This window comes from Tamandua tetradactyla, chromosome 2 (genome assembly GCF_023851605.1).
Source record: "Tamandua tetradactyla isolate mTamTet1 chromosome 2, mTamTet1.pri, whole genome shotgun sequence".
Classification (NCBI taxonomy): domain Eukaryota; kingdom Metazoa; phylum Chordata; class Mammalia; order Pilosa; family Myrmecophagidae; genus Tamandua; species Tamandua tetradactyla.
The window spans coordinates 186,015,969-186,028,015 of record NC_135328.1 but is presented as its reverse complement, the minus strand read 5'-3'; the positions used below and the strand labels follow the sequence as shown (position 1 = coordinate 186,028,015).

General features: G+C 36.5%; 1 protein-coding gene and 1 long non-coding RNA gene across 13 annotated transcripts in view; one reads left to right on the top strand and one right to left on the bottom strand.

The window, feature by feature from the left end:
• The window catches only part of MACF1 (microtubule actin crosslinking factor 1), a 379,780-nt gene that overhangs the window by 276,797 nt on the left and 90,936 nt on the right, over positions 1-12,047 (top strand). For 11 of the 12 annotated variants that reach the window (XM_077150197.1, XM_077150196.1, XM_077150193.1 and 8 more), the window contains 6 exons: positions 1,025-1,181; positions 2,969-3,086; positions 6,233-6,295; positions 6,973-7,214; positions 7,999-8,128; positions 9,261-9,460. In XM_077150197.1, coding sequence (XP_077006312.1) covers positions 1,025-1,181; positions 2,969-3,086; positions 6,233-6,295; positions 6,973-7,214; positions 7,999-8,128; positions 9,261-9,460 — 910 coding nt within the window. The remainder of the gene's footprint in view (positions 1-1,024; positions 1,182-2,968; positions 3,087-6,232; positions 6,296-6,972; positions 7,215-7,998; positions 8,129-9,260; positions 9,461-12,047) is intronic. The other variant, XM_077150191.1, reaches the window with a different exon arrangement.
• On the bottom strand, positions 7,426-12,030 carry LOC143674459 (uncharacterized). Its single transcript, XR_013171062.1, has 2 exons — positions 11,727-12,030; positions 7,426-7,602 (listed from the first exon to the last, which is right to left on the bottom strand). It is a non-coding gene; the product is annotated as an uncharacterized LOC143674459 (long non-coding RNA).

Sequence of the window (12,047 nt, the reverse complement as noted above, 5' to 3'; positions counted from 1 at the left end):
CCCTCTCTCTTTAAAAAAAAAAAAAAAAAAAAAAAAAAAAAAGTCCATGTCACCTGGACCAAAGAGAACAAATTATGGGTAGTGAGTAGAATTATGGTAGGATTTGAAATAAAGTGAAAAATTAGAGACTTCCCAGACATAATTAAAGATAATATTGGCACTTCCTGTTCCTGTTCTGACGAGCTTTAAGCTGCTGCTTTCAGGGAGTGTCCAAACTCTTTCAAGTCAAACAAAAAAGGCTGATTCCAGATTATCAGTTCATTGTTGAAAAGCCATTATTCCCTTGGGTTTGAGAGTGTGGATAAGACTCCTTAAATTTATCTTGGTTTAATCATAAATAATTTTAATTTAGCAAATAGCTATCTAAGTCATTTGAGGAAAGCAGTTACTCAAAGCACTACTAAGTAAGTTACAGCAAGTTATTTAGTGGCGGTGATAAGAACGAAGGCCAAGAAGTCTTTTCCCATATGTGTTTTTTTTCCCATATAATGAGGGACCGGGATCTCTGACTTCAAATCTGAATGATAAATGTAGCCATTTCTAAAACTGATTGAATTCTCCTTTCCCTCTAATTTGTCACTTAACTACTTTGAGCCTCAGTTTTAACATCTCTCTTGCTAAATGAATTGGTTTTTGAACTGGGTCTTGAAAGAGTCAAATACCAAAAATACCAAAAAAGTAACAGAGCTGGAATTTGGATCCAAGGACTGCATTCTTTCCATTATATCACAGTGCCTAAATAGCAGGCTTCTTTAGTTTTTCTCATGTTCATTTTATTCAGTAGTATGGTTGAAAACGCCTTCGCTCAGCAATGTCCAAACAAGGGCAACAGATTCCTGCATTTAATCCCCTCCTGCATTATATGTGGTTGTTTAGCCAAACCTCCTATGGAAAAAAGATTATAGGAAGGAAAGATCCTGTTAGGAAACTGATGCCTAGAGTCACAGAATGAAGCTAGTTGTAGTTCCGGATGACTTCTTTACATAACTTAGCCTGATATGTAACAAAACTTCTTCATTGACAGAGAGGAAGATGCATCATCTTGCCAGGAACATTTGGTTGAATTCCGGAAGCTAATTAGGACCTTCCAAAAATGGCTGAAGGAAGCTGAAGGAAGTATTCCACCAACAGAAGCTTTCATGAGTATTAAAAAACTGGAAAAGCAGATTGAACATCTAAAGGTAAGTGAGCAGAAGGGTCTCCAGGAATCAGGCTAGACAGCAGTTTGGAAGTTCATATAGATTCACCTATGGTGGGAAAGTAATAGGAGAAATCCACTTTATCAGTCTGCATAAGAGTAGAAATTTCTCCATTCTTTTCATGTGATTCCCACCCACCCCTTCCCAAGAACTGAGCACCGTAACTTCTCTATTTTCAAAAATCAAAATAAAAGCATCTTCTGGTAATGAAATCTGTGAAACCTCAGCTGTTTCTTGGGTGCCTCCAGTGTTCTTTTGGGTGATTAAAAGGCCAATCCTTAAGATGTATACTCTCTGCTTTTATGTTTGAAAATTAGGCAAGCAAATATATATGACAAGTGACCAGAAATGTGATTGGGAAATCAAAAAGAAGAAATCTAATAAAAGAAAAGTTATATACAGATGGTTGAAAGGTACCTTCAAAGATGGGTACCTGCAAAGACTAATTCCTTGTAAATCCATCTCTGTGCCATCTTTGACCCGTAGTCGTCTACTTGCACCTCTAAATACATCTCTTTGTTGAAATTAGTCAACTAACTCTCATGCACTCATTATTTTCTCAGCGAAGCAAGCTTTACCTTGAAGAGATGAAAAAGGGAAAAGTTTGATGGCTTTCACAGAGAGAGTGCTGCTAGGAGCATTTGCTGTGAGGAATTCCAGAGAGTAGAGATTCTCCGTTTCTTGGTTCACAGTGCCTTAAGTGCTTTCACAGCACTTCCCATTAAGCAGTAAGATCCAAACTCCATAGTAGTTATTCACGTGGTGTCCAGCAGATGTCACTGTTTTTCCCTCAAAATTTTAAAATGTCCTGTGAGTCAATGCATGGTTTGGGAACTATGGCTCAAATAAAAGACTTGGCAGACAGTGACCAGGGGTCAGTCTGATGCTAGACATATCTAGTTTGCTAGATATAGGTGACTCTGGGTCTTTCTCTTACTACTCTGCAGCTTAAAGTCAAAAGCAAACTAAATAGACTGTCAGGGAAATACAGTATGGTGGAAAGGAATAAAGGCTAGGATGGTATCTCCTTGTGAAAGGAGTACAGTCCTACTGTTTGGCAGGCAGTCCACATCTTGGAGATTTTGCAACACTGGGTGCTTTTGTCTTAGAGCAGATACTGTGCTTCCTAATGGCTTTGTGTGGTAGTTGGAACTCTGACTTCACACCCAACATAAAGTTCCCTAGATAAATGCAAAGTGTAGCCTATGACTATGTATTTCTCTACATCTAAATATCTAGGTTTTCATTTTACTCTTCAGGTACCATCCATTTTCTCTCTCTCTCTTTTTTTTTACACAGGTTCTGCTCCCTTTTGCCTACCTAACAAACTCTCATCTTAACTCAAAGCTTTGTACACTCTAGACAGTTAGATGTATCTCCGCAGGTGTTCTCAGAGTTCACTTACTATCCATAATTCTGTAATAACATTTATCATACAATTTATAGTCTGTCTTTCTCTCTGTCTCTCGCCTTTGAGCTCCTAGCTTTAGGAACCATTATTGTATCCCCAGTGACTGGTATGATGCCTGGCCCAAAGTAAAGGCTTCATAAATATTTGATTAATATATGAATGTATCAGAACATCTGAATAAACAGGGTATCATTCTCCCACACCTTGGCTAGTTGAACCAGGATTTTGAAATGACTGAATAGATAAGAATGGTTTCTTAATGCTTGTCAAAATTTAGGGATTATGTGTGGAAGAACATGTATTCCTGCTTATGAGAAGGTTGCAATTGTTACGTTTAGCCATCTTGTTCTTTAAACAGGGTCTCCTAGATGACTGGGCAAGTAAGGGAACCTTGGTGGAAGAGATCAATTGCAAAGGCACTTCTTTAGAAAATCTCATCATGGAGATAACGGCACCTGATTCCCAAGCCAAGACAGGTGAGTGCAGTCTCTTAAAAATGCAGTGAATAAACATAATCATTCTCTTCTTTTGGCCTTTGGAATGCCCCTTTATTTAGTTAAAGTCAGAAGCAGGGCTGAAGATGAAACAAAGAGGCCCACAAAGCAGTGTTCCCCCTCAACTGATCTACTTTCCCCTTTGCTATGTAACATTGCTCCATTTTGCAAAATTCCTTCTCGTGATAGGAAAACTAAATGGACTCGTTGACCGACTACCAAATGAACATAGAAGAATTAAAATATGATTTTTCCATCTTGAGAAATTTTTCTCTTTTAAAACATGTGAGTGGGATTGGCATATATCATCTTTAGTTTGGGGTCCACCCTGCTGAGTGTGGTATCAGGGAGAAGCTAGGTGTTTGGGAGTCAGTATTATGTATATGAGGGACTGACACGCTTCTTGGAAGTGGGCACAGAGATTGTGTTCACAGATATGAATAATCTCTGATTGCAAATTGTCTTTCATACAAAATCCAGTATGAGCTCATTGTTAATTGTATCTAATAGGTTTTATTACCAGATTATATTAGTCTACTCCAATCGTCACTTAATAAGAGAAAAAGTTTTCTTTCATTTCTCTTCTGACAACTGCTGCTCTTCTGTAGTGTCCTAAAGATTAAAGATCTCTTGGAATTACCCAGAAGTGACAGCATTTCAGGGAATTTGGTGATTCTTATAGTCCAGCACATAGGCCTCCAAGTGTGTGAGTATATTAGGAGTCAGCAGACTTTTTCAGTAAAAGGTCAGGTGGTAAATATTTTAGGTTCGTGGCCATAAACCTGTCTCTGTCATAACTGCACAACTCTGTCATGGTCATGCAAAAACTACCATAGACAATATGTAAATTAATGGGTATGGCTGTGTTCCAGTAGAATTTTATATACAGACATGATTAAAGGGCCAGATTTGGCCAATGAACCATAGTTTGCCAAATTGTGGTGTAAATCAGTGGTTTTTCAAACTTGAAAGCAGTAAAATCCTTTTTTAAAACTAAATTTTAAAGAAACTAAATCTTGTATGGAACTCTACTACATAAAACAAATAAGAGTGATATTTTGTTGTTATGAATTTCCCTTATAAATTAATTTATAGCGTATGTCTATTATGAAATCTATCAGTGAGAATTTTGAGACTATTTTAATGAATATAAATATTTGAAAAGGAGGATTATTGGATAACAGTTTCACCATCTGATTTATTTCTGAATTTTGTTTTGGTTTCATTATACCCTGAAAATATCATTCATGCAGATGAGTAGTTGCAAATGATAACATATGTTTTTCAAAGTTCACATTACAGTCTCAAAATATACTTCAACTAAATTGAATTATTAACTTGAAAGTGATGTAATAGGAGATTTCTTGTTCCTAAATTAGATCATTAAGAATATCTAATAAGGGTTCATATTCCAAAACAGAAAACATCTAAAACTGGCATTGAAGACAAAAGCTATTTATACAGTCACATTATCATGACCCACAGTATTACAGATTCCGTAATTACACGTTTCAGCTTTGATGAGAACTTGCTCTTAGCTGTCTTTATCATTTAGTGCTAAAGATGTGTTTTTCCTTGTATAGTATACATAAGTAGACATATACAGATTTGAATATTATAAAATGCCAGTGAAAAGCTACATCCTTTCCAATTAGTGACACTCAAAAAGAAGAAATATATGCACCGGCAGAGATGACAGGAGCTGCTTCATTCTTCCCAAAAAGGCAGCATGAATTGATTGTATCTCATAGGCTAAAATGTGATGTTCAACAAAGTTGAACATGTATATTTTATTACCATTTCTAAAAACTTAGAAATATATTCTGAAAATTAATTTAAAATTAATTTAAACAAAACATTTAAAGGACTTGAAGTCCTCCTCAGGGTGTTTTAAAAATCAGTTTTAAAATCACTAGCCTGAGTTTTCTGTTTCCTTCTGACTCAAAAACCACATATACTCCAGTTTCTTATATTTGTGTAGCTCTTTCTGTTGAATAAAGTGCTTTCACTTACATTATCTCATTACCTCTCTCCAATAAATTCCGTGAGAGTTAACAGACTAGCTGTTATTCATATCCTAGAGAAGAAACTAAGGTATGTTCATAGATTAAGGCTCACTTATTGGGTTAGTGACAGTCTTAGCTAGGACCTTCTCCTAATTACTAGTCCAATTTCTTTTTTGTCATACCCGTACTGCAATGAAATATGTTTTTTTCCCATTAGATCCATTTTTTAAATTGAAGATACAATAAAATTTATATTCTAAATTTTATAGTTACAGCCCTAACGCAACTACTTTTTTTTAATATAGCCTTACACTTTACTTTTCCACAATGAAATGAATGGACATGAAAGTTTACTTTTGTCCTTTTAATATAATTTTACATCATGAATATTTTTCAGATCTCTGTATAATCATATGATCTGTTCTTTACTTGGGAAACTACTCTGAAATCCAAGGAGTCAACTTGATGAGAATATAGGTGAAATTGTGGAAATTAGAAACAAAAAAAGTCCAAAGCAGAATTTATGGGAATGTTTGTGAACCGTATTTATTGACACATAGAATTGCTGTTTTCCTTTGGGGAAAGGGGAGCCAGGAGAGGTCATGAAAGGAAGAGAAGGAAGTTTTCCAATAAGAGCAATTTAAGAAGGGTTCATCTTAATGTCTTTAAAGAATGTTGCTTTTTATGTTCGTAATTGTATTTATTGTTCGTTTTTACTATATCGAAGGCTTCCAGTGTTAAAAGTGAACTTTTTTGGCCTTATAAATTTTCATTCCAAAATGTGGCAGACACCATTCTAAAAACTTAATAATTCTACTAATACTTGATTCACAAAATTAAGGCAGGTCCAGAGAATTCAAGTTGGAGATTTAAGAAGGGAATTTGCATTTCCTCTGAAAAAGATTAAGAATTATCACTGCTAAGGAGCTGAGACACCTTGAGTGACACTTTGTTGCCTGCCATCTGAAATGATCTGTCTCTTTCCATGAGTATGTTGTCTTGTGCTGTGTTAACTTCCTGATACTCTAGTTTAAAGTGAGTACCAAAGAACAAATTTAGTGCCTGTTTGTATTCCTAACACGTTTGTCTTGCCCCGTTTGTCTCCCTGTCCTTTTTGCTCAGGTTCCATACTGCCCTCTGTAGGAAGCTCTGTAGGCAGTGTAAACGGATACCACACCTGCAAAGGTGAGAATACCATTTCAACAGTGCCTCTTCATTGGGTGTGTTAGGACAGTGTTCATGTTGCATCTGTGTACATTTCCGTATGTCTGGAAGAACTGCTGCCAGGATGGATGTGAGGGTAAAAACTGGGAAAAGCTACTGTGATACCTTTTTTGTTTAGTGGCTTTATGCTAAACAGATTGTCAACTGGGGAAACTAAAAATGCTGAGGAAATAAACTGGACCATCAGATCATACCAATAAGGAAAGACCTTTAGGAAAATTTATATAAATCCTAGAGTTTAAAAAAAAAAGCTCTATTAGAGATAAACTAGTCTAGCCCCCACTCTCCCAGCTGGGTGACTTACCTAGAGTTTAGAGAAGAGGGAGCAGAGGAATCCCCAAGTCCTTTAATCCCAACATTATACTTATGTTGACTTCTTTCTCACTCCCCTCACTTTTGCTGTTCCCCTGTTTATTTAGCATTTTCAAATAAACAGCTGGATATATAATGCCAAAACCAGAAGGTAGACAGGGAGCTCTTTTGCTTTGTGTAGAACTTTTATATCATTTAGCAGGAAGATAATTTATAGAAGGAATAGGAGATATGCTTAATCCTGATGAGTAATTTAGGAGTGAGGAACCAAGAGAGGGATGCTTGGGTAGCTATTCCCAATCTGATTTCTGTTCCTATAATGCTAGATCTGACAGAGATCCAGTGTGACATGTCAGATGTAAACTTGAAGTATGAAAAACTGGGAGGACTACTTCAAGAACACCGGGATAGCCTTCAGGCTATGTTAAACAGAATGCAAGAAGTTCAGAAGGAGGCAAGCTCAGTGTTGCAATGGCTGGAATCAAAAGAGGAAGTCCTGGAAGCCATGAGTACCTCTTCATCGCCAACAAAGACAGAAACAGTGAGAGCCCAAGCTGAATCTAACAAGGTACTATGTTTACTCTAGCGGCATCCCAAACACTAAGGGGAAGGGATTGCTCTGAAGAACATTTGCTAAACCTTCCTGAGTCCAGGGACCTGAGAGTAATACAAGACCAGGCTATGAAGAGCAGTATGTTTGACTTTCAAATAATTAATATTCCTTAACTCTTCTAGAGAATTTTCTTAGCTATAAAGTTAGAAATTTATTATACATCAGATTCAGAATCAAAACCACATTTATTTGCAGGAGGAGAATAGCTCTCCTCAGAAGCATCAACTCATGGAGAATGGGATCTCATTTTCTATGATACTGGAAGGGAGCCAAGCTGTTCTTATCAAAGCACCTTTCCAACTCTTGGAAATAGCTGTGATTACAGTTCATTCTTAAGATTGGCCTGTGAGACAAGGAAAAATATCAGAAGAAATAAGACCATTTAAAAACTCTGTAAGAATTTTTCACTAAATATTTTAATATTCCAATAAAGCATAGCATTCATATCCTTCAACCACAAAAACATCATCTCATCATCATATCTTGGCACTTATAGTTTATGGGGATTAATATTGGGCTGAATTGATGTATCATACATATAAAAAATTGGGGTCTTGCCATCTAAGATTTTCATTTTAAAGTAAAAACTGAAGCAAAAGGTTAAGTATATTAAAATCTTGAAGCAAGACATGAATAGAATCAGAAGATTCTGTGCAGTGTTCCAGGCATTTCTGACACACACACTGCTTTGCTTCCTGTCTAGGGTTTTATGACTTATACATGATATTCTTTTTCCTAGGCTTTCCTGGCTGAATTGGAACAGAATTCTCCAAAGATCCAAAATGTAAAGGAAGCCCTGGCTGGATTATTGATGACATATCCTCACTCGCAAGAAGCAGAAAATTGGAAAAAAATGCAGGAGGCACTCAGTAAGTTATCAAAGGGGTGTTGTAAATTAGCTAAATTATTTGTCTTCAAATCAGATATAGGCTTTCAGCACATCCTATAGCACAGGAATTATTTTAAGTTAATTTTCATAGACAAGGGAAAGGCCCAGATAGGTTCCAAAAATATAAAGATTCCTCTCAAAGTATTAGAAGTTTGGCTTCCTTGGGTAAGTCAAACTGACAATCTGCTATGATCAAGAATTAAAGCCAGTATTGATGATAAAAGTTAAAGTGTGTGGATGATGAAAAATGGGAAATAAAAACATTCAATAAAGGATAAGGATAAATTTTGAGGCATTCATAATATTGAGCTTTAAATAATGTTAGATGAATATTAATTAGCATGAAAAATTGATGTGAAAGATGTTCTTAGTACAGGAAATTAAAAAAACAGATTATGAAGTAATATACACTTATATATAGTACAAGATATATTTTAAAGTATTACTGTCTGTAGAAAAAAGCCTAGAAGGATTTGTATCAGTTGTTAACAGTGATTGTAATCTCTCCTAGTGGTAGGATTGTGGGTATTTTTATTTTTATTTTTTGATATATTATTCTAATTTTTCTATAATGGCCATATATTGCTTTTTGAAAAAAAACCTTTTTATCTTGAAATGATTGTAGATTCACAGAAAATTGCAAAAAAAGGTTGTATGGGGAGGTACCCAACCTCTCCCAGTAGTAACATTTTTTTTGCGTGGACAGGCACCGGGAATCGAACCCGGGTCTCCAGCATGGCAGGCAGGAACTCTGCCTTCTGAGCCGTGGCCCATCCTAGTGGTAACATTTTATATAGCTATAGTATAATATCAAACTAGGAAATCAACAGTGATACAAGTCACACGGTTTATTCAACTTTTCACGAGTTTTACATGTACTCGTGTATTTGTAGTTCTATGCAGTTTTATCATGTGTCAATCTTCATATAATTCACCACCATATCAAGATATTAAACTATATTGTTTTTTTTATTTTAGAAAAAGTTACTTTTAATTTTAAAAATTATAAATAATATTCCTGAGATCATTTCCTGTAGTATATCAGAAACATAATTTAGGGAAAAGGCTAGTTGATGAGAGTATAGGAGGATGTTCTTCCATTTCTTTTCTAGATTCCAGATGGGAAAGGGCCACCAAGGTGACTGTGGCTCGACAAAGACAGCTAGAGGAATCTGCAAGCCATCTGGCCCACTTCCAGGCTGCAGAGTCCCAGCTCCGGCCCTGGCTGATGGAGAAGGAACTAATGATGGGCGTGTTGGGGCCCCTGTCTATTGACCCCAACATGCTGGGTGCACAAAAGCAGCAGGTCCAGGTGAGCTATACAGTTAAGTGCTTTAGAGCAAAGAGATTGGAGTCTCCAGGGTTTGAGTGCTGTTCCCAGCAAGTACATTTCCCAAACAAGTCATTTACCCACCCTCTCAAATCTCAGGTTTTCTTACTTTAAATGAGATGTTTGATAGTGCTTATCATACTGCCTAATAAATAGTAAACAGTCAACTGAATTATTAATATCATTAACAAAGGTAGGATATGAGTGGGTATGAAAATGGAGAACTTTGACTAAATTGTAGAATCATATTCTACATTTAATCCCCAGTGGTAGTAATCCACATTACTTAATACAGTATCTGATGTCCACTGGCATTATACTTAAAGATTTTTTGCTGATTATACCTCAAAAAAACTTAAGTGTCTAACATGATAGAAATTGAGGTTGATCAAAATTGTCTCAGTACCTTCTGGTAACTCATCTCCAATGAAATCCTTCCTAGAATCTTTCCTCATTATCATTCATTAGTATTTATAAAGGGTGCTATATTGTATATTGTCCCATGAAACTGAGGTAGACTTAACTTCTGCCAAAAAAATGTAAGAAAAAACTGGCATAGACACAAGTGCAGGGACCAGAGTAAAGTAAAAGCTGTAAAATATGCTAGAATGTACTGCACAGAACAGATTCATTGCTTTAAAACAAAGGATTTGTAGTGCCTGTATCTTACCCTAGACCTGTTCCATTTCTTCACACCATCCACAAAGTTCCCTAAATTAAGACCTGAGAATAATTTTTGAAGGAACATTTTCTTCAAAAGGAAACTTCCAATTAGTTATCAAGTCCAATTTTGTCCACTTACAAATATTTTTCTAATTCAGTAGTTTTCAAACTTTTTGATCTCAGAACCCTTTTGTTTTGTTTTGTTAAATGCTGCCAGAATGCAATATACCAGAAATGGAATGGCTTTTAAAAAGGAAATTTATTGGATGGTGTGGCGGTGGCTCAGTAGCGGAATTCTCACCTGCCATGCCAGAGACCCGGGTTCGATTCCTGGTGCCTGCCCATATGAAAAAAAAAGGGAATTTATTAAGTTACATATGTACAGTTCTAAGGCACCAAAATGTCCAAACTAAGGCATCCAGGAAAGGTACCTTGACTCAAGAAAAGTCCATGGGTTCAGAACACCTCTCTCAGCTGGGAAGGCACATGGCAGGTATCTGCAGGGGTCTTTGGCTTCTGGGTTTCAAACCACTTCCACAGGGGTATTTGCTTTCTGCATCTCCAAACATCTGAGTCTCATGTTGGCTCTGTCAGCTCTGTTGCTCCTGAGGTTTCTCCAAAATATTTCCCCTTTAAAGACTCTAGTACATGCATCAAGACCCACAAATGGGCGGAGTCACGTCTACATCTGATGAAAAGGCCACACCCCCAATCAGATGTGCCACCTCTCCATGGAATTAATCCAGTTAGAATGCCACATCTTCAGTGGGTGTGTCACATCTCCAGGGAAACACTCCAATCAAAGTTTTCTACCCCAAACAATAGGTCTGGCCTCACGAGATTGGATTAGGATTAAAGAGCATGGCTTTTCTGGGATATACAACAGTTTCAAACCAGTGCACCTTTGTACTCTTAAAATTATTGAGGATACCTTCAAAGAGCTTGTATTTATCTATTGATATTTACCATATTAAAACACTGAGAAATTTAAAAATTACGTAGTTTTAAGTAATATAAGAATAATAATGATAAGTCCATCACATATTAACATAAAATCTTTTATTAAAAAATAAAATTTTCCAAAACATAATTTAATGAGTGGCATTGTTTTATATCTTTGCAAATTTCTTTAATGTCATGCTTAATTCTTGCACATTCATATATCTGCTTCTCCATTCAATTTGTTATGATATCAGATATGAGGTAACTTTTGGAAAACTCCATTGTACACTTGTGAGATAACAAAAATGTTAAAGGGCATATAACATCTTAGTATTGTTATGAAAATGGTTTTGATCTCTTAAACCCCCTGATAAGGTCTGATGACTCCCAAGAGTCCCTGGATCATCCTTTGAGACACACTGTTCTAATCCCTTGTTTCTCTTCCATTCTAACTGCTACTGCTTTATTAAGGCTTGATTTCTGGCTTACACCATTACAACATCCCTGTTTTTGTTTGTTAAAGCTGCCAGAATGCAATATTCCAGAAATGGTAACAGCTTTTAAAAAGAGAATTCATTAAGTTGCAAGTTTACAGTTTTAAGGCCATGAAAATGACCGAATTAAGGCACCAACAAGAGGTTACCTTTACTCAATAAAGGCTAATACTATCTGGAACACCTCTGTCAGCTGGGAAGACACGTGGCTGGTGTCTGCTGTGGTCTCTTGCTTCTGGACACCTCTCTCAGCTGGCAAGGCACATGGTGACATCTGCTAGCTTTCTCTCTTCATTTCATAAGACTTCCCTGGGGGTGTTTTCCTTCTGCATCTCCAGAGATCTCTTACTGTGTGAGCTCTGTCGGCACTAAAACTTTTTCCAGAATGGTTCCCCCTTAAAGGACTCTAATGGGTGGAGACACATCTCCATGGAAACTGCCTGCTCATAATTGGGTGGGTCACATCTCTA